The following is a 22,327-nucleotide window of genomic DNA, read 5'->3' as shown; positions in this document are numbered from 1 at the left end:
ACTACCTTAAAATGACGTCATTGCTGTAGCCAATAAGCGAGTACACAAGAGGACAAATCCACATCTCAAATGTTTTGTTTTGCGTTTCCCATACAGTAAACTCCTCTATTGGAGTTGCTTCAGCTAAGAATTACAATAAAAAGATAACATTTTATATTTGGTTAGCCAATAATTCACAGCAAATCCAGCTCTAATAGGAATAGCAATAACTCTATGTATGATGTGGAGATAACTTCAAAATTCAGGCACAAATATGCATAAAAATCTTTTAATACATAAACAATTGAGTTCCAAATTAGCAGCGTTTACCTCTAAACCTCCTTTCCATATCGAAAAGAAACTTCTCCACCAGCTTAACATTGACACCCTTGGAGTGAATCTGTGAGATAAGCATAAATAGCCTTTATCTTCTACACTAATAATATTTATTCTTCTGTAATTAATTCTTTTTTCTTATAAGAAAAATAAAAAAAAATCCAAACAAAAGGATAAACGCCTATGTGCATGTTTGATTAATTTCCTGACAAACTAGCTCTCATTTGCTGCAGAATATAACATATGATACCATAAGAATTAAATAAGAATACAGCTGCAGTACAAAGTCAGTTAGCAGAAATGAGAATGGCGATAAAAGACAAAAAAGAAAGTGTCACTTCTGCACTTAATAACTGGTTGTGATCTACCGAAACATGAAAAATGACGCTAAATATCATTTTAGCCTCTCCCAATAAACAATGACGAAGATTATTATTAAATTGTTTGATAAGGAAGCAAACATTGATGAGAAAGAAAGAAATGAGAACACAACATGCAGCACAAGGAATCCTCCTATAAATTCAAAAGACAACTGCAAAGAAGATCACAAAAATAAAAAATAAAATCTAAGAATGTGATGCTTTCCAAAAAAGTTGGGTAAATTCAAAGGGAATCTCTAAAGCTCCACAAGCATAAGGCCAAGTAGAAGCCAAAAACATCACCATGTCCCACAACCAGCAAGCTCTTCCAAATCCAAATCTTCTTCTGATTGCCACTACTCTAGTGCTCTAAAGAGAACGAGAAATATAAAATTACAGTCCAAATATTATAAAATTATTATTAGGATATATTGAGTACTCTAGCCCCTATAGACCTTTTAAAGTGGCAGGACATCCTACCAGCAAGAGATTTCCCTGCTACCAAACCAAAATGCTGAATACAGTTTCTTTGATATCACCCAGGTAAAAACAAGGAAGATCTACTTCAGCGTAGTGGTAAGACTATTATGAAATAAAAATAAGCATACCTCAATAAGGGACCTTTCATAATAATCAAATGACAGTATAGCTCTTTGACCCCTTTCAGTTGAAAGTATTCCCTGTTTTAGTACAAGAAACCTGTAAGAATCTTCTTCAATTCCTTCTATGTACTTCCCATTTGAAGATGTAGCATGTTTTTGCACTTTCAACAAATACAGTTAAATATTAAGAAAACTTGAAGCTTGAAATATCTTGAGGAAGAAAATAAATTTTACAAGAAACACTCGAGCAGGGAAAAAATTATTGACATCTACAGTTCAACAAGCATATAACTGATTTCATAGACGGATACACACACGTAAGTGATACAGTTAAATCAACAGGACAAGTTCATTAAATGCAATAATGATACCATACTAAAAGAAAAGGCATATTTTTCTGACGTCTACAAGAAAATATCAGCAACCTCAAGTTGCAACAAGAGTTAATAGTTTTCTTGCATTTACATCAACTTCTTACTTCTGAAAGGATGCATTACATCCAAGATGAAGTAATAGCACCGGATAAACTTAGAATACCATTTGACACATTTTATTGTTCAAACTTTATATTCAATTGCTTTGTTGAAGGCCATAGACCCTATATAAGACATTCAGGCCACTACATCTAGCTATAACAGCCGACTTTTACCTATAAATGAAACCTCATGGGTTGTTTTGACTTTGATTCAAATTGTTTAATCATTCAGGTTGGTTTATTGGGATTTAGTGCATAAACACTATATCGTTATGATCCAAAAAGATTTACATAGCATTTCTAGTGCAACAATCAAATGTATAACCAGAAAATATCCACTGCAAGAAAAACTTTAACTTCAAGATAGACAAAAAAAAATAACCATGTTATTGACAAGATCTCAATGTTCAAGATAACCAATCAAGCAAGCATATCAAGACTTGAGCCTGATAAACACAATAAAGGGCCAAAGGCATTTAAATCTCCAAAGACTCACCCGAAGAGTTTGTGATGTCAAATCAACTATTCTAACATAATCATCCATCAGATATTTCTTCAACAGTTTCAAAAGTCTTATAAGAAGTTCTTCAGATACAACAGTCTCCATGCCAAAATTGATTTCAGTAGGGTTGTCTTCAGCTATGGATTTGCAAACATTAATGTCATTAGACTCTCCAGGTAGATGGAATACAACACAGTGTGGATCCCCAATGCCAACCTGCAGTTTAAGTCAAGAAATCAGATGTCCTAACCAAGAAAAATTAAAAGATGTCAAAGGCCAGAACTGTAAAACAATTATATACCCGCGAAACAAAATCAGACACCAAAGGTCTAATACCAATTGCATCATCTGAACCACACATATTAACTAGTGTCCAAACTGCCTTCACAATTTCAGAATCAGAATGCCAATGTATAACTCTTCCAATGTCCTCTGCATTCCTTTCCTGCTGAATATTTTCCCCCATGATCAACTTCTTGTGGAGTGTCTGGACACTGCAAGAAAACTTACCACCTCAGTGCAACCTTCAATTTTCATGAACATAATATCACCATAAGAACAAATAGAAAAACAGTAACAAACTATGTAAGGTAAAGTAATTAATGACATTAGAATGTAACTACATTGTCTAAGGTCATCTCAATGACCTTGAATTAAGTAGTAGTAGTAGTAATATAATAAGCACAGAGAAGCCTGTTCAAAATAATCACCTCGATAAAAGTAATCTCGGTGGAAGATAACAAGATCTCTTCACAAACTGAAAAGGAGCAGTACATGGGGAAATGTGAAAATAGAATCAAATAGTGACTGAATACAAGTAGATTTAAGTATATATTGATATTTATGCAAATGACATAAAAGTCAAAGGTTGTGTACCTTCAGTAAGTGGTCCCTTGGAGAGTAGGCTTGGCATAACTTCTGATGGAGCTCCTGAACCTCATTAAAGACATCTATCTCCGGGAAAGGTTCCAACTCCTGCCAAAGAGCATTATCAAAGTTCAGGCATAACTTCATAGAAATAAATTCAAGAGAATAAAGAAAGAAAAACCTACATTCATTTCTAAGAAAGGAAATTTACAAAACAAAAACAAGTCACAGAAACCTACTGTAATATAATCATGAAGAGAAGGATCAGAATCCACAGTTAGCTGGAGGAGCAAAGACAAGACGGCAGATGATCTAGTGCCAGAATGCTCCCCAGTAGTGTCAGAGGGAATGCAACATGGCACCAACTTAGATACCAGAAACTACACAAAGATCGAAGAGAGAACTTGGTTAAAGTAAGCTGAGAGAACTAAAGATGTTATGGTGTCAGAACATATAAATACCTGAAGCTGTTCACCTAGAACTCTACCAGCTTCTTTGGATGGGTTGCTTTTAAATATTCTGAGCAATGCAGAAATTACATGACAACATTGATCTTGCAAAGCTTGACAACCAATAAATTGCCCAATCAAATTGAAAAGGTAGCTGTGCCAATTCGGAGATAAAACAAGTTACATAGACATCATATCTCCATGGGATCAAAAGGAAACACAGAAAACAATTTGCTGTAACAAATTAACTGTCCAAGAAAGTTCAATACATAAGGGCAACAAACTAACACCAACCAGTTTAAGTGTTACAAATAACGTAATGGAATTCAACAAACATTAAATTACAGTTATAAGAGCAAGGAAAGAAACAAAAGGAGAAAGCAAGAAACAAGAGTGAGAGAGACACAAGCAAGCACGAAACATTTGCCTAAGAGAGGATAATCCTTCCACAGTATTCATTAGATATCCACATTGGGATGTTTAAAATTCCCAAAGAAGATTTTCTCGACAAACCACAAAGATGGAGAGTAACATCTATATTCATTCTGGGATACACGATTTTTCAACCAATATCTCGTGATTTAAGATTGTGTCCACAGAGCACAAGGCTCCCAAAAACTGTGAGGGTGAGGGAAGAGTCATCCATCTTTTCCAGCCTTCCCCCTACTTTTTTTTATAGAGAAGCAATTTCCAGGAAAATCCTAACCTTTACAGACAATAATTAAATATATAGAAATAGAATTTAAGTTACTGAAATTTTTCCTAAGTTTCTAAAACTGATCCCAAAACCCAAACAAAACAGAATAAACAAGTTCTTTAGGACCAAAATGCCGCCATGCTTAATTTTACACAAGCCTTGTGCATATTGAACTGAAAATGTAATCAACAAATATTCCAGATTAAATCTCAGCACATATTATTCCAATAAACCAAATTTTATCAGGTAATCCTACAGAACAAGGATAGAATACACACTTCAAAGTGCTTGAAACAGCAGCTCTGTGCCCAAGAATGTCGATGAGGACCTCAATACTTGCCAACCTATGACATTTATGCCTATGATGAATCGCTGCTGCTATTCTATAATGCATTTCTACTATAAACTGCATGATCACAAGAAATAAACAAGTAATCAAACGAGGGAATACTACAACAATTGAACTAAAAAACAACAAAAAAAACACACAATCACCATGAAAACTCTATCTGCCCGAAAAATGTTAATCTTGTCGAGAACAGCTACACCTGTAGGATAATCCTCCCTACATTCAACAAGAAACATTTTCCTCTTCATAAAAATGGTCTAGAGAGCAGTAGAAAATAAAATTGAAGCAATAAGAAGGTAGCATACATTTCCAAAAATCCATCAACAACTGTTTGAACTGCACGTGCAACCATATCTTTGGAAAAGAAAGGGACTTCAGGATCTGATGCACAAGAAGTAAGGGACAGTATGTGGCTCACAATAGATACCTACATATATGCAGATAAGGGAAATTACATTACATTACAATGAACTAGTCAATTCAGAGAATTAAGAAGAAATGGAAAGATCAATTTGTCAACAAGCAATGAACCAAAACAGAAAAACATGAATTTGCACAAATTAGATGCAAGACGGTGACAAGCACAAGCCAAATGGCACAGAATTCCAAGAAGGAATTATGTCCATAGTGCTCTTATATCAACATCCATGCTTTATTCCCTGAACATAATCAAGATATAGACTATGCTTAGTTAGCTTGCTCTCATTTCTTGTCTTTTACTTTTTGCTTCATAATAAGTAATATCTAAAAGTTACAATTTTTTCGCATAGACAAATGTAATAAAAAGAGAGTATTTATATGGATTTTGCTTCACGTGAGATATGAAAAGGCTATCGTATAAGGAATTAAATTTTTCTTCACAAATTTTTTTTATTGTTTTCTAGCCAGACATTAGTATTTGCTTCTTATTTATAGAATAGAAAAAGGTAAAAAAAATGTAAAAAGTACCAAACAGAGCTCTAAAAGGTCAACATAACTCTAAAGTATCCTAAAGTATGATATACTTCAAAAATTTCACAAGTGCAATTCATTCCAAGGAACTGCCCATTTGAAACAAACTAGCTGTAAATTAGATAGAAACACATATCAATAGGTAAGTTGAAGAGCAACAATAAGAGGTGGCACGTTCCTTGCTGAAGTCACATTTTTGCTCAACGTCAAACACTCCAAGAGGTAGAAACAGAGACATAGTTAAGTACACAAAGACATAGAAGGCATGCTCAAAAACAACTACATGCAATTAACCCACAAGAGTATAATGCCTTAAAAAATAGTTGGTTATCTTTGAAAGTATAAAATCCACACCATATGTTTCTTTATGAGCTTGTCTCTTTCATTCTCGGATATCTCAGCAAAATGCAAAATTGAACTCTGAAGCACCAAAGCTGCCTTATCTGAACCAGGTCTCTTACTACAATGCAATACCATACAGACTGAAAATATTGGTACAAAGTTGTTTCTAATTAGAACAGCCAAAGATTGAGAAGCAACCTGCATTCAAACAGATATATTAGCTGATACCACATAAATATGAGAGAGTCATAAGCCAACAGACAGAAATACCAAATTGCATGTCTCCTACCTCAGCCACCCAATTCATGTTGGAGTTGTCCTCATGCAAAACTAAAGCTGGAAGAAGCCAATGGAAACAGTATTGCATGAAATAACCAGGCTCTGCATCAGGCACAAAAAGTTGCCTTATCTGCAAAAGAACACTCGTTAAATGGAGAGGCGAAATGTTAACTACATATAGCATATTAATGTGCTGGGAGTGACAAATGGAGGGGGTCATTAATGATCAAGTGAATAGATTACCTCGACAAGAGAAACTAGGCTAACACCACAAGCAACCCAGAAAAAAAGAATTGTTCCAATAAGTTCCTCCAAGTACTGCAGTCAAAAACAATAGAGCCAGGCAAACTTGTATCAAAAGAGTAAACATCCATGAACAATCAAGCAATACAGCTCAAGGATTCAATTGAGTTAGTAAAAAAGAGGGTGATGAACTTAAAGAATATTGAGAGAAGCGTCCACTGGAATATAATAGATATATCCTTAAAAATTTAACATTATAAATCCATTCAATATTCAAAAGAAAGTACTATAATCATAACCTTGAACCTAGTTGCATATTGGAGCTGCCTTGATAGGTTATCAATTACTGCATTGACCAACTCCCTGGAGCAAAAGGTCAATGGTTAAATAAACTAACTGGCATTAGTTCAAATTGGATAAGATAGTGAAATATAGTACCTATGACAAGGGTCAATAGCAGCAACCACACATATCATAAAAATGGCCTGCATGTGCCACATCAAAACAACAATGCCTTTTAAACTGCTAATTAACTTGCAAATTTATTAGGTCAAAAGAAATTAAACTTGTTATTAGACTACACAAAACAGGTAATATGAGTACCTCCAACTCTGTTTTATCACTATGCAGAGCAACATGCATGAGAGTAATAATAACAGTTTCTATTCTTGGGCGTGGCTGAGGACCAGCACCTAGGACCTCTTTAGCACTAACAAGTTTTCCTTTCGAGTGGAGCACCATTGTGATACCAAAGTTTGAACTGGGAAAACAGCCAAAAAAAAAAAAAAAAAAGACAACTCATATTAAGTAACAAAGTCACAAACAATATTGAAATTCAGATTCCGGAAAAAGGTGAACAAAGAAAAAAATGCATTATGTTTTATAGGGAGAAAAGAAGACAAACTATTCTTTAACAAAATTATCAGTATTTGCTTGAAACTAAGAAAGATAAAAAAAAAAATTCCTACTTAACTAAATTTGACATAATAATCTTAATCCAAAATGATGGTGGAAGCATCACTATATTTAATATGTTAATCATACAACTTATCCAACTGAAACGAGAAACTTGTACTTCTATACGAAGAGAAACTCATATGACCATATGAAGATATTACCATAATTCAAAGTGAAACTCACCAGATATCTTGGAAAAGTTCCTCATGGCCGTCCCATGTTTCAAAAAGAACACCAATTCGCTGAGCCAGAGAAAATCTTACTCGAAATTCAGGATCTTGAAGGAGTAAGAATAACCTTTCTATCATTGTCTGTAATACATCACAACAAGCAAGTGATAGAACTAAATGAGTACAACGAATAATCAACAGATACACAAACAGAGCATATATTAGAATTTGTGGGAGAACAAGAAAGGTGTGGCATGAAAGAATTATCTGATGACACGTGAATTATGGCACTATCCTAACATATACAAATCCAGCAAATTCTAAGATTTTATCCATCAGCTCATTTAAACTTTCATTCTGCTGCGATGGATCTATCCATATGGTTGGGCGAGCTTTTGAGAATTCCATTTTTCTCCCCTAAATATTATTATGTTTTTTCAAAAACATACACATTCCTCCCTCCCCCCAGATACCCGATAGTCTAGTTCGCCTTGCACCTGTTCATCACGCTTCATATTTGCTATTGACAAATGTAATGGATCCCTTTATTTATATCTAACAGTAATTACCTGTCCAACTTGAGGACTGAGTAAGAGAAGATCACAAATGCACTCAATTAGCTTAGCCCGTCCCATCCAGTCAAGAAGACCAAATTCTGCAACTTTGCTAAGTAAATTTCCAAGACTTATCAAAATCTGGAAAGAAAAACAACATAAATTTATAATTCTGCATAAGATTAACCACATCCAAACTTGTATACCGCAGTACTTTTATATAATAGATAGACTCTGCATAAATTGAAAATGAGTATAAATAATCATATATAGAAACAAAGAATCAAGATTTCAAATTTTCAACTCAATCCCACAAAAAAAAAAAAAAAAAAAAAAAGGAACACTTTAAAAAAGTACAAAAGAAAATTGTAAGTACAGGATCATATTCTTTTACAGTTGACTTTTTGTCAGCAGCCTTTCCAACAGCATCCAAGGATAGCAAGGTACAGATCAATCTTTGACCAGCAGCAAGCATACTAGCACAATCAAGTTTGACACTAACTCGTATCTCCATCATGTTATGCATTGTTTTGACCTAAAAATTTTTAAACACAATAAAAAGAAAAAGGAGTATAATACACTAACTGATCAAAAATAACTTGCAAATGCTACAAACAGCACGTTCCGCACAAAAACTAATCAAAACTTCAACTATCTGTTACCAAGTCCATAATCTTTGCAGAAGAGGACCAGTCTGGATGTTGACACAAATAGTAAAGAACCCGGTCATAGACCTGAGGAAATGAATTACAAAAACAACAGATCCATTAGTATATAAAACTCAGGGAAAACTAACATATAGAAAAGTTAAGCAATATACCTTTGTGTCACATTCTTTTCTCATAAGTTCAAGAAGGATATCCCAAGTGACAAAATCTATGACTGAGAAAAAACCTGAAATAATTGAAACCATTCCCAACTTCCAGCTAACCATAGAAAAGGATATACCACTAGTAATTCTGCCACCAAAATTCAGAATATCCACATTATTTGTATCTTCATTCACATCTAAATCCATGTCCACAATCCTACTTCTATTGCTATCTAGTGGGCAAGATATTTGAAAGGAAGCATCAGATGAATGTGAAGACATCGTCAAGTCAGAATGAGAATTTTGTGCACTTTCAGCAAATCGTTCATATAGTTCAGCAAGTGCCTGCAAAAGCCTCTCTATATTTTGAATTATAGCACCATAAAGTACAGGGTCCAAAGAATTTTCATCTCCCCCTTTGACAAAGATTAGAGAGAAGAGAAGGCTTCTAAATGAAGCTAAAATATTGTCTTTTGAATTGCAGTCAGAACTAGAGCTTGAACAACCAAGAGATTGGAAGTCGTTGCCATTTTCTTTAATTACAATAACAGCATGATCTAGCAATTCTAGTAAATACTGGCCCATTTTGGTGAGAAAGGGTAATATTTCTTCTCTTTTCCTGTAAGGTAAAAAAAGGGAATAAATTAAAGTAAAAAAAAAATAGAAGAAATAAGAGGAGCAAAATTAGATGTTATTGATGAATAAGCATCAAGTAATAAGAATCCAAGTAAGAAATCTTCAACTGCATAGTTAACACCAATGTAATAAGGTTAAAAAATATAAATCTACCAGCAATGCTCTCCAGCCAATTATGGTGCATTTTGAACATGGAAAACACAATAGTAGAAACATGGCAGCTGCAACTTAAAATGTATACCATCCAACTAACCAATGAGAAAAACAAAAGGGAGGAATATGCACCATGCGTACTGCTAGATGCACAAAGAAGCTGAGTGAGATTGAAAGCAAACCACAAGTATTACCAAGATTTTAAACCTGGGAAAATTCAAAGTCGCATGCCTACTCAAAGAGAAAAACACAAGCTTCCTAATGATTATAATCAACCATTTTGGTAACCTAAAACACAATTTTTATTATCAGAAATAAATAAACTTCAGATGCATGGGGTATAATTCTTGCAATACAAAAGACAACCTAAGGAGAAACTATTCCAACTAGGGATAGAAAGATAAGAACTTCTTTTCAATGCAGATAAGCATATGTGATACAGAAAACACAAACCTTGTTACCAATGAGCCATGTATAAAATTAGATAATAGTGCGCATATAAATAAAACATCAGATAAAGGCCTTTTGCTGATTTGGTTATTCATCAGAGCTCCAAGAATATGAGTCTCCATTTCATGCTGCAGCGGATCTCTTAATTGTCTGGAAAGGCGTACGCTTTGATTTTTGTGTGAAGCAATCTGCAAATGAAAATAAACAAGTTAAAGAACAAAAAGTGAAAAGAATAAAAACAAAAAAATTGAAAATGATCCAGCACCTCAACTTGAGAACCCAAATAAATTTTTGCCAAAACCTCCACTGAGCATTCAAAGAGTCCACAAAGCCTTTCATTCTCATTTTCGTCTGTCTATTGGAAATGACCATATATAAACATATCAAAGAGAAAAATTTGAATGTATTTGGTCCAAAGGTCAAAATGGTAATCAGGAAAGATCCAACATTAAGAGATACCTTAACCCAATTATCTGCAGCCTCAAATTTGTCCATGAAAAAAGTGTGCAACAGGGCAAGTCCTTTGGAACAATGTGTGAATGGGGCACAGCCAGCACAAAGAGCATAAACAGCGGCTGGCAACAACAGTACCATATGCTCATTTAATATGGAAAATTCCTACATAAGAAGTTACACTTCACTAATAAATTATACAAAACAGTCAAAAATCATGCAACCTGAAAAAAAATGAACTAGCATGCTGCAAATAAGTTTATACATTGAAGATATAAAACCTAAAAGCAGAAGACAAAATGCAATAGTCAATGCAAAATTTAAAATGCATGCCCAACATGAAAGTTCCTAACCGAAATGGAATGCACTGGTGTTCTCATACTTCTATTAGAGAGAACAAATGCATGCCCAACTTTAGGTGTCTAGTCAATACTCCCGATAGGACCGTAAAAGCTTCTTCCTCTAGGAATAACAATAAATGCCACATAGTAGATAAATGATCAAAATGCTTCACAAATTTGTAGAAAACGCCTTTTAAGGACCAATCATAATTTCCATACCAACCACAAAGAGCATTCAAATTTTCACTTAATACAGTCCTGCAACACTATCAACCAATGGCGAAAAAACACACAAATGCAGATTCTTAGAGACCTTTTCTGAGGTGCAGGCCCAAAATATACCATTAGAACAAAAAATACAAAACCCCAAAAAAAAAAAAAAAAAAAAAAAAAAAAAAACAGAAGAATCAAAGCACAAACCAGAAAACCTAATATTTTAATGAGGCACCCAGAGATTGTATAAACCATACCAAACTCATAAAGCAACTAAGGTAGACTTGTTTCAATTCAACCATTAGAATGTGTTCCAAAATGCCACCATACCGAATATGAGTCAGGCCCCTTGAGAACCATTTCCTACCATAGTGGACTTCAGATTGGCAAGCTAGCACAATACAGGTCCACTTTATCCCCTAACTACAGATGGAAGCAGTACAAGTATTTTAGGATACGCACCCTGCTCCAATCCATTTAAAGAGGATATTGATAATTATAAATAGGTTTGAAATAGATATGGGTAGTGAAATTGCTACTCGTTACGAATATGGGTAAGGTACATATATAGGTCTCTTAGTACCGCTATATTAATTGGGTTTGGTAGTGGGTACCGGCGGGTACCCTATCCATTATTAGTAAAATATATATTTTAAATAAGTTCGGATTTAGATAGTTTGAAATTTGCGGATACTCTACATATTTAAGGTGTACTTTCAACAAGTTTTGGACAGATACGGATAGTAAAATTTTTAACGGGTTCAGATATAGATACTTAAACGGGTTTGGACAGATACAAGTACGTCAAAATTCGCAGTTACCGAGCCGCTTCCATCCCAACCCCTGACCGAAACTAAACAAAGTCATACTTGAAAAAAATTCCCAGTTCTTCAGCATGACTAATACAAGAATATATGACCAAAAGGATCACAGATCAGAGTGACGTTAAATGAAATGAAATGGTAATTATATTTCTATTTCCACCATTATGCCAGAGAGAGAGATGCTAGAAGAATAGCAACATTGCTATTAGCATAAGATTTTATGACCAACATACCTTCCAGTTCACATAGCTCAAAATTGTTGTCAAGAGATTCTTCCGAAGATGCAAAGAGTCTCGAAGGTCACCCTGCAAAGATAAAAGGAAAGGTAGGAAAGTATGATCTAAAGTTCATTGCATTAGGTCTGATCAAACACACTTGCAACGCGCCCCCCCCCCCCCCCCCCCCCCCAACCCCCCAAAACCCAACAACCCAAACAAAGTAAAGGATAATAAAGGGAATTGGATTGAGATAAATGATAGTGTAAATCTCAAACTTTCGTTGAGAATAAAATAAAGTATGGTTGGGTTGCTACCCTAATGGCAAGGGTTTATGAATTGATAGTCAGCCCCAAATTTTGAGAAGCTTTAACATGTTCGGAAATTCATTCAAACCAACTATACAAGTCAGGCAACTTAAGTTTTAATAAGTCAACTTAAAAAGAACAATAAATGATTGTAGTGACTGAAGTGAAATTGAGTAGATAATTAACAGCAGAAAAGATATCAAGTTCCCAAAACTAATGGGGAAAAAAACAGTTATAAAAGCAGAAAAAACAACAGCAAAAAAAAAAAAAAAAAAAAAAAAAAAGATCCCAACAAACGTGAAATAAAGAATCCAATAACATTAAAATGACAAAGAAAGAAATCCATAATATGTCAAAGAAGCCACTTACTTGAGAACCCTTATGAGAAAAATAGCATGCAATGAAGTACAAAACAGACCTGAAAGAAAATCATAACAGATCAAGTTAGCTAGATAATCATGAATGCATGACAATATTTATAATTGGTCATATATAGATAACGAAAAATGCATGATAATGTTACTAATAAATGAATCAAAATTTTGCCTAAAATAAATCCAAGAGGGTGAAACCAATGTGCACACAAGATGCATATATAGAAGTTTCCACTTACACCAAAAATAAATATTAAAAAATGCAAAGAGCCACACGATCTCTAAGAAAGAGACACTAGTCTCTCATAAAGGCAAAAGGATTGAACAGAATCACAACAATTACATTGTTGTATCCAACAAATCTTGTATTATCACTTTAAAACCATGACCATATAAGAACACCTCCCACCCAACCCACCAAATCCATTGAAAAAGAGAGAGTAAATAGCGCTCCAAACCTCCGGAGAAAACAGAAATCCTCAAAAAACCAATGTGTTGGAAATTTTTGAGGGAAGGAAGTGTTAGGATTCAAACCCCTAACTTCTTGCATTACGAGACAAGTATTCAATACTCTATAACAAATATGCGAAATAGCTACGGAAGATTTGCGGTGCACAGGTTTCTACAGCTAATTTCTGAATGGAAAAATGAGGGAATCAACAAAAATTAGTGACTAAGTGTTACCAATTATTTTCCAAAGGAATACTCACAAAAACTCAGCAATGGAGCAGTTCCATTGGTGACCTAAGTATCAAAAATTCATTCCTTACTTTTGCATTGCTTTCCATCAAGTTTACTTAGCCATGTAGTCATGTCTGTTTCCAATGCTAAATGGCATTTTTAGTGACATAGGTTACTAGCACAGTAGTGAAAAAAGAGCTAGTCTGACAACCCGTGAACAGTAGGTAACCAACGAATCAAATAGTAGCATCCATCTTCTTGAAAGGGGCGGCTTTCTTGTGGTAGTAATTGCGAACTCATAATGCCACATGAATTTGTCCCTTCGAAGCTATTAACTTATACCATAAATATGATGCTTAATATACAATGTCATGGAAACATAATATTCTTATAATTAAGAACTTGTCACTCTACATCATAATCCTTTAACTATAATGTTTACCAACTAAGAAGAAAAAGCTTAAACTTGATGAAATTGTGGCTCTCAACAATATAATTATTCATTCAATTAGGTACTTGCAAATTTAATTCTTCCCAAGCTTATCTAAAAGATGATGACGCATTCGTTTCATGGATAATGTTACAGAAGATCAAATTTTGGTCTGGTTTTACCTCTTCCAGAAGGGCACACAAAGTTTGAGAAGTGTAGAAATTAAAGGAAAGAATATGTTGTATTTCTTTCAATTGTGTTGTGTTTTTCAACCTCTACTTCACTATATATATACAAAAAAAAAAAAAAAAAAAAAAAAAAAAAAAAAAAAAAGATTGTTCCAATATAGGAAGTAATCTAAATAGGAATAAACCTAAACTAGAAAAGACAATATTTACTCTAATTAGGAATAAACCTAAACTAGGAAACACAATATTTACTTTAATTATAAAGATTCCAACAAGAAGAGTTAATAAAAAAGTACTCACCTTGAAGGCATTTGCTTAAATAACTTGAGGTCCCATACATCTTGAGGCACAACAAAGGTATTTGTCAAATGCTGAAAGAAAAAATTATAACCGGTCAATAAACTAATGCGAATGGGAAAAATATTTAAATTCACTTCAATAGATAAAGCTTCAAGATCATTCTAGTAGTAACAATTAGAATAGTCGAACTCCTTTAAAAAGGAGGTGGCTCATATACAACAAGTGTGAGAACCAAGATCCAAACTCCAAAAGAAGATTAGTATACTTACATTGGATATAATACTTCCAAGTAGGAAAAGAGCCGCATCTGCCTGTATGATTTTGTAAAAGGAATAAAAGAGATATAATCAGCTAAAACAAGAATCCTAGCTTCACTGCAGATAAACAACGAAAACTAAAATAGCAATCATGTCTATATTTTTTGATCTTAAATCAACCTTAAAAAGCCATTTTGGTGTAAGATTATTTAATTTAAAAAACTAAAGGACTACCACCCAAGAAATGAGAAGTCTAAAAGGGAAGTAGATGCAGCAATGAAACAGATCAAAGTAGGTATGGCAATGTAGAAATGAAACCACTTATAACTTGAGTACGCAATAATTGCAATAATGGCAGTTATATTACTGCAGTTATATTACCAAAGCCAATGTACAAATAAAACTTACAACTGCAGTTATATTACTCAATAATGGCAGCCCGTGCATTATACAGCTCCATAATAATTGCCAACTAGAATCCAACTGCAAAATTTGCCAATCAATAAGTCAGTGCTTGCTTCAAATAAAGGAAGCATGCTTGCAATGAAAACTGGAAGTACAGCAATGCATAAAGATTTGACAGTTTGGAAAAATTCATATGAATAAACAACAGATGTATGTCAGATATTGAACTATGACAATAGCACTCTTAATATGAAAAAAATGAGGCGAGACATTTTTTTAAACGTTGAAATTATTCTTCCAACAATTGAGTACAAAACAAATCATAAAGATTTTTCAGGGAAAATGACAGATATGCACTGAATTTCTCCAGTTGGATTGGAGGGAAAAACTTTTTTTTCTGACAAAAGAAGAGGATTTTATTAAAGAAGGAAATTAGAAATGCAGTGTGGAAGAGAAGATATCCTTTGAAAGTCGAAAGGAAATGTAAACTAAAATTTTGATAAAAAACTAAAAAAGTAGCGATCCCCAAATTCAGATTGAATATCAGCTATACACTACTTTACAAGCAATCTCCACAAAGAGTTCCATGGCCAAGCAATTAATGCCAAATTTTTAAGGTGATAATATATTTAATTAGTCAATAGGAAAAAAATAGATTTTGACTGAAATGAGCCTATCCTCTCTTCTTTATTAATAATTTATATTCCAAAAAATATATATATGAAACTAATCGCTAATCCAAGACCGGAATATTCAGAGGACACTTCTGACCAAGCAAGTAATTGTCAGTAAAGTTCTTGGTTTATATACAATAATCACATCGTAGCGGGCATAGTTTAGTGGTAAAAGTGTGATTCAGTTTATTAATTTAATAGTTAAGGGATCTCTGGGTAATAAAAAATATGGGAACAACCATGAAAACAAAAAGAAGGAGAAAAAAAAATACCTCATTTGATATAGATGAAGACCTGGACCATATCTCCACTTGAGAATCTGAAAGCGGCAAAATAGTAGACAGCTCCTGCAAACTCCTTTACAAGCCAATGCAGATATGAGCTAAAAGGGAAGAAAATATGAGAGAGGAGCAGTAAAAATTATCTAACACCTTTTGAATCAACACAATGACGTTAACTCAGAAATGAAAAGCATAAATATGCCATCTGATAAAAACCCTTCCTTTCCACTTTATATTGTAAACACCCATTTTTCCACAATTTCGAAGACACAATATGCTGTAGAAAGACATTAAACATAAAACCGATCCTTGTTTATTTAAATCAAAGAATAATACCTCAAGGTCCACAGCAAACCATCATAAGCATGCCCCATACATGCATCACTCAAAATCCTGCAACATATCCCAAATCAACAATCAAACAACTGCAAAGAATTTAAACATTCCCAAGATTTCACACAACATAGATGAAATGTAGGTGGGCAGGAAGTGACACTAGCATTACAATTTTAGAGAACTGCATTTACACATTAAGATTTGAATGAGCATCTCAAAGAATTGAAAAGGAAAAATAGTGGAGAAATTTTGTCAAACAGCAGATGAGAAAAGTGTAAACGGCCCATCAATTGTTCAAAAAAACTTCAAAAGGGAATCCAAACATGTGTGTCCTTCAAAAAAAAAAAAAAAAATCAAGAGTACTTTCATGAAGATAAAAAAAAAATTGTTAACAAGAAATAGAAGATGATTATCAGACAGACGAGGATAATTTATATACCACTAAGAGAAAAAGAAAATATAAGAAAATTTTCTAAGTAAAGAACTACAGTAATGTTGGACACCTGCAAGGAACATACCATTCAAAATGCCAAAAGTAGAAACCTACTCAAAAGCTAATAAAAATATGAAGTGATCCCAAAAGAGATGATGATTAAAAGAATGCATTTTTCACTTTAAAAAATAAAGAATAAAGAAAAATTAAGTAGCATTGAGTTACTAAGCAAGAAGTAGCATCAAGTTTTCTAAGATGGATATGTTTTAAAAAGAAAAAAATCAGTGCAATTTCTCTCCAATAAAATTTTTGCAGTTTTCAAGTTCACATCCATAGCAAGGGATTGAGCATTTAGTTCAACTGAACCAAACAACCACTAACCAAAATAACTAAACGTTAAAATGGAGACATCGAACTGAAAAGAAACATTTCGGTTGTATTGATACCTAACAGAACTCAAAATTATTACCTTCCTAAAGGAACTGATTTGGCTGGAGTGGTTGGTCGGCTCAGTTTCTCGATTTGAACCAAAGTTTTATGTTCAAACTTCAAAAACTTGCAATTTGGTTATTTCAGTCTATTTGGTTTTCTAGGGAGAAAACTGACTAGAAAAAAAACAATTCTGATTTTTAACAGACTGAACCAAACCAATTTTTCTGAACAGCTCAGCCAACCGAACCAAACCAAACATTGTTGGTTCGATTTGATTTTCCAGTTAGAACCGAAGTTTGCTCACACCGACCAGCAACATATAAGCTCCTTACTAATAAATCTATATAATTGAAAACTTATTTGTAAAATATAACAATTTCAAGTGTTCTATGTAAGCAAATGGAAATAAAGAACTCTCTAATCCAATGTCAAATACAAAAGCATGCGCATGAAGAGTGAAAAAACCAAAGATGTAATAAGCTGAATTATAACAGATGAAGGACTCGATTAACCATATAACCATATATAAATGCATATTTACCTCTCAAAGCTTTTCAAAAGGCCTTCAAACCAGTATATGAAAAGATCTTTATTCATGCGACTGTAGTAGTTATGAACAAGACAACAAAATGCTGCATTCCTGAAATAGAGGACCATAATTTTCAGTGTAGTTGATCTTGTAAACGAAACATTTGCATCAGAAGAAAAAAATAGATAGCACTGGACTGAAGAAGCACAGAAATTATGCGAAAATAAGGAGATCTTGCACAATAACATTACAAGACATACATCAAGGAACTAAATCATTTTATAGGCATCAATTAAACGACAACGAATCTGAGCACAATACAAATTAGAATACATGAAATATGGTATATCAATAAAGCCTCCATTGGCATCATTCACTTTACTCCATATTAACATTGATATCATTTGAGGTCAGCATTAATGTGAAAACTATAATTTCACACCACCTCCTGAACCCAAGTTGGAAGAATGATTGAATACAACTCTATATGAGTTATACATGATTCAACAACCAAGAAAAGGTCATGGTATAAAGTAGGCAATTAAGTACAAGAAACTAGATAGGAGTGGAAGGGAAGGTCTTTTTTTCTGGTAACAAGGGAGCAAAGCTCTAAGAATTACAAGCACATTCTAGGGTGAATAACACCCATAACATCATTCATGAGCCCAGAGGATAAGCCTGGTGGAGGATTATCTAAGATGTGAGTTCCTAATAGTTTTTACTAGCAATTTTAGACAGAAAACCAGCACTAAAATCGGCTGGGAGGCAAGGTCTTTATATATAACTTTAGTCATGCAAGCATTCATAGTAATTGTACTTCAAATTTTAACAATATGCATCGTGGGAGACAGTGAAGACTTACTTCTACTGCCATTTGTTCAACTATTTCACTCAATACATGTTATATTGATGGAAAGTCTTGTTTACAATATGAAACCGAACTACACCAACTTGTTAAATGACAGTGAAGAGAAAAAGGTTGTTCCATCCTTTTATTTCAAACTGAACTACTATTTTACAAGCATGTAAACAAGATCAAAGAAATGTTTGCAACAGTATCATCCCAGAAATAAGTTCAATACTCATGCCAACAAAGTTACCACACTGCTGACATTGTTTTGTTTGGCAAACATTTAAACTATAATATAAAGCACCTATCTTGCCTTTCTGTACCCAAGTAAGGTAAGAAGAACCACATGGGAAATATTTATTCCAATTAAATTAAAAGGTTTCAAGTTTGGCACACAAGTAAAAACATGGGAGTTAAGCATTACTGGCTGGATAAGCCTTACCATAACCATTTTCCTTCAGTAAGTGCTTCTTTTAAAATGACAGTAGCATGTTCCCTTTTTACCCGCTTTTCAGATGGCTGTGCTTTACACGTGTTAACACAGGCCTGCAATGTGAAGAATTTAGAATATCTCCTGCCCCAAATAAGGAGAATAAAAATTTGAAATTTTGATTCAAACCTCTGCTTCTCTAAAGTATTCAAAGTGCACAAAAGTTAGCATGTGTGAAAAGAAATTCATACAGTTAACAATGAGGAAACAATTTAGAATGTAACCATAAGCCAGTTGCATAATCAATCATTCACCAAAGAATATCAACAATTACCAAACATCCTGACAAAAAAATCAATTCCATATCCCTAACATATATTACCGTGAGATGCTTGCAATACTAAACAAATTCTTAACCCAAAAAAAAAAAATGTTTTTCCACAGAATAAAGTAAAAGAGTGCTATAAATTGCATTCAGCTTTTTGATAAAACAAGTGAAAAATGGAAAGGAAATAGCAACCTGATAAAAAACATGGGCTGCAAGTTCCACCAAACTACTTTGTGAGCCACTCAAAGTTCCAGACTTATCCTCCTTGGTTGCGTCTGTTCTGGATGTCACAAAATAATTCATCACAACCATACCGACAAACTTTATCAAGTATAAACCTAGCAAAGGAAAGTTTGGACCAGTAAAGATACCAAGGAACTCACCTGGGCATGCTTATGCTGGATATACTGCTTTGATCTAGTTCCTTACATACTACATCCAAAAATTGTTCAATCAACAAACTTCTATCAGCAATACCTCTTGCTAGATTCAGCTGCAACCTAGCATAGAGTATAAATGCATCCTGAAAAAGTACAAAGATATGGAAGTAAATGACAAATTCGGAAGATCAACCAAAAAAAAATATAATAGCATGAGTAGCAACAACATGGATGATTAATAAACCTTCAAAACCCTGTCATGCGTTGTCATCCAAAAACGAAAGACAAATTGCTGCACAGCATTGTGTATCTCCAAAGACTGGCAACCCAAATTTGGACCATCTTTCAACAAGTAGACATTAACGCACTCAATAAGTCTACGTGAGAACTTTCCCTCCTCCCTGAACACATTACAACAAGGTAACTGATCTGTGTTAATAATAGTAAGCAACTACAGAAACACATTGCATTAGCAACAGATGAAAGGCCAAAATATAATTGATTCCTCCGTTTAAGTGGTTCTCTCTTCTCCTTGTTCCTGTTCCTAACTCATCTCTAGGCCAAAATATAAATCAAGCAGGTCAAGTATTGAAGTACCTTACACAGGAGAAAATCTGAACAAGCCCCTTAAGAATGTCTTCCCTGAGTTCATCTGGGAAATCTCCAGGAGGATTTTCCAAAAGCGACTGCAGTGTTAGGACATAGCGATAGACCTCCTCTTTTATATTAACTTGATTGTCATTTTTCCCTCCCATGCCCATTTCCACTTTCTCTATATAAAGACGAATAAGCCCTTTGCCAACACAAAGTGAATTAAATAAGATAGTAGCAACCAAACAAAACATCAATTAGCAACCATGAACAGACATGTGTAAAATCAAAGCCACAAAAAGAACTCACCGCAATAGATGCGGTCCCTCAAGTGAAATCGGTAATCTCTAACTGCTATTAGATGCCGAAGAATAATCCCATATTCTGACTGAAAGCTTGGAACATTGCTGAGGACATCCCATATATGATTAAAGAGCGTTTTAACCACAGGTAATAGCAGCAATGTCTTGCCTGTCAGTGGAACATATTTAAAACAAAAAAAAAAAAAAAAAAAAAAAAAAAAGGAAATAAGCATAAATGCTTTATCCTGGAATCAATTAAATGTATATGCACCTTATACTATTACAGATATAATATTGTTCAGTGGCTAACCGGAAAACTTAGCATCCTCAGCTCGTTGAACAACAATTCTCAGAGTTTTTGCAAGACTCGCCTTAGGTAATCTTCGCTTGCTAGTAGATATCTCCAATGACACACATTTAGTAAGCAATGTCACGAGAAATGGCCATGTTTCCGCTGCAGAAAATAATACAAGCATTTCAAAGTTGGTCGGTAAACAATCTTCTTAAATAATAATACCTCTAAAAAAATTCTCTTACAGTGAGGAATTTCATTAGGCTTAAGCTTTGCTGTGTTCTGTCCAAGGAATGTGCAGAACTTTATGGATCTTTCTCCTTCTAACCATGTGTTCAACAATTTTATTCCATCCTGATTGCATAAAGTAACAAAAAGGAAGAAAAAGAAAAGCAAAACAAGTAAGTAAAAATTATCGAGTTTAATTTGGGAACTGAAGCAGTAGAAAATTAGAAAATAGCCAAGTCAACCGAATTTCTTAAAACTATTAGTATGTTAAAAATTAAGTTTGAAATTGTTCATTTTACGTTTCATCTTTCCTCCAGACGTTTTTCTTCTATGGCAAATAGACAGTTTCAGTTTCTTAGGAAACAAACAGAATAGAGAGGGAAAAAAAAAAGTAGAAAGGTTACCTCTCGGATTTTGGCTTTGTCAGATGAGAGTTTTGAGACGATCTCTTGAACATCTCTAGAAGTGACCATCGTCGACATTCTTCCAGGGATAATTGGCGGGAAATGGCCGATGCTTTAGCAGAAGAAAAGTATGAAAAGCTGCTGATAGAACCCAAGTCGCTGGTTAACGAGATTAAGTTCCCGCTGAAGATAGTGAATTTAAGTTTTTAAACTGGAAATGATACGATAACAGCCACCAATAGTATCCCTGGCGCGAGCATTGGCGTGAAAAGTGATAGAATTGGCAGCAGCTTTTCTGAGATCGTAAGAGTTGAGATTTTTTAGGTTTTTAAAATCTCTCCGTTGTTAGTGATTAAACGCAGTAACTATCTCGCTTCAAAGCCATTTACGTCAAGTACAGAAAGAGACATTGTTTGTGCCGGACTGCTGGCCATGGAAGAGTGGGAAATAGCTTGCAGGCAAAGAGAGAATGGGATTACTGGGTTACGGAAAAACGGTGCGTTTTGGACATACATTATAAAGCATTCAACTATTTGGATATTATTAATTAAGTATAATTTATTTATTTTAACTATGTGCTTTTGAGATAAATTGAAAAAAAAAAATCTGCAATATTTAGAATTAAAATAGCAAATTATTTAATTTTATTAATACTACTATTCTCTAATTGAAATATTATTATTATTG

General features: G+C 34.0%; 1 protein-coding gene across 2 annotated transcripts in view; it reads right to left on the bottom strand.

Annotated features, from left to right (window-relative positions):
• ATM (Serine/Threonine-kinase ATM-like protein) overlaps positions 1-22,096 on the bottom strand; it is a 38,088-nt gene extending 15,992 nt beyond the window's left edge. Inside the window, exons 1-43 of one of the 2 annotated variants that reach the window (XR_002285134.3) lie at positions 21,641-22,096; positions 21,254-21,362; positions 21,027-21,170; positions 20,724-20,885; positions 20,421-20,616; positions 20,068-20,224; positions 19,827-19,966; positions 19,636-19,723; positions 19,128-19,231; positions 17,848-17,946; positions 16,442-16,498; positions 16,097-16,181; positions 15,154-15,228; positions 14,758-14,799; positions 14,489-14,559; positions 12,885-12,933; positions 12,226-12,297; positions 10,621-10,779; positions 10,427-10,516; positions 10,165-10,349; positions 8,932-9,541; positions 8,774-8,845; positions 8,488-8,646; positions 8,127-8,252; positions 7,571-7,698; positions 7,034-7,190; positions 6,869-6,915; positions 6,730-6,793; positions 6,431-6,505; positions 6,198-6,317; positions 5,921-6,106; positions 4,921-5,042; positions 4,762-4,831; positions 4,545-4,672; positions 3,582-3,723; positions 3,360-3,500; positions 3,130-3,228; positions 2,964-3,010; positions 2,555-2,747; positions 2,248-2,469; positions 1,283-1,354; positions 310-379; positions 6-123 (exon numbers count right to left, since the gene is read on the bottom strand). Coding sequence is in view for 1 of the 2 variants with exons in the window: in XM_012224674.4 (XP_012080064.1) it covers positions 6-123; positions 310-379; positions 1,283-1,354; positions 2,248-2,469; positions 2,555-2,747; positions 2,964-3,010; positions 3,130-3,228; positions 3,360-3,500; positions 3,582-3,723; positions 4,545-4,672; positions 4,762-4,831; positions 4,921-5,042; positions 5,921-6,106; positions 6,198-6,317; positions 6,431-6,505; positions 6,730-6,793; positions 6,869-6,915; positions 7,034-7,190; positions 7,571-7,698; positions 8,127-8,252; positions 8,488-8,646; positions 8,774-8,845; positions 8,932-9,541; positions 10,165-10,349; positions 10,427-10,516; positions 10,621-10,779; positions 12,226-12,297; positions 12,885-12,933; positions 14,489-14,559; positions 14,758-14,799; positions 15,154-15,228; positions 16,097-16,181; positions 16,442-16,498; positions 17,848-17,946; positions 19,128-19,231; positions 19,636-19,723; positions 19,827-19,966; positions 20,068-20,224; positions 20,421-20,616; positions 20,724-20,885; positions 21,027-21,170; positions 21,254-21,362; positions 21,641-21,718 (5,330 nt within the window). In the remaining variant the exon portion in view is untranslated. The remainder of the gene's footprint in view (positions 1-5; positions 124-309; positions 380-1,282; positions 1,355-2,247; positions 2,470-2,554; positions 2,748-2,963; positions 3,011-3,129; positions 3,229-3,359; positions 3,501-3,581; positions 3,724-4,544; positions 4,673-4,761; positions 4,832-4,920; positions 5,043-5,920; positions 6,107-6,197; positions 6,318-6,430; positions 6,506-6,729; positions 6,794-6,868; positions 6,916-7,033; positions 7,191-7,570; positions 7,699-8,126; positions 8,253-8,487; positions 8,647-8,773; positions 8,846-8,931; positions 9,542-10,164; positions 10,350-10,426; positions 10,517-10,620; positions 10,780-12,225; positions 12,298-12,884; positions 12,934-14,488; positions 14,560-14,757; positions 14,800-15,153; positions 15,229-16,096; positions 16,182-16,441; positions 16,499-17,847; positions 17,947-19,127; positions 19,232-19,635; positions 19,724-19,826; positions 19,967-20,067; positions 20,225-20,420; positions 20,617-20,723; positions 20,886-21,026; positions 21,171-21,253; positions 21,363-21,640) is intronic. The other variant, XM_012224674.4, reaches the window with a different exon arrangement.
• Between the last annotated feature and the right edge of the window lie 231 nt (positions 22,097-22,327).

Source organism: Jatropha curcas, chromosome 10 (genome assembly GCF_041381405.1).
Source record: "Jatropha curcas cultivar XTBG-Jc1 chromosome 10, XTBG_Jcur_1.0, whole genome shotgun sequence".
Taxonomy (NCBI): Eukaryota; Viridiplantae; Streptophyta; class Magnoliopsida; order Malpighiales; family Euphorbiaceae; genus Jatropha; species Jatropha curcas.
Note: the sequence above shows the minus strand (reverse complement) of the source record. Positions and strands in the feature narration are given on the sequence as shown.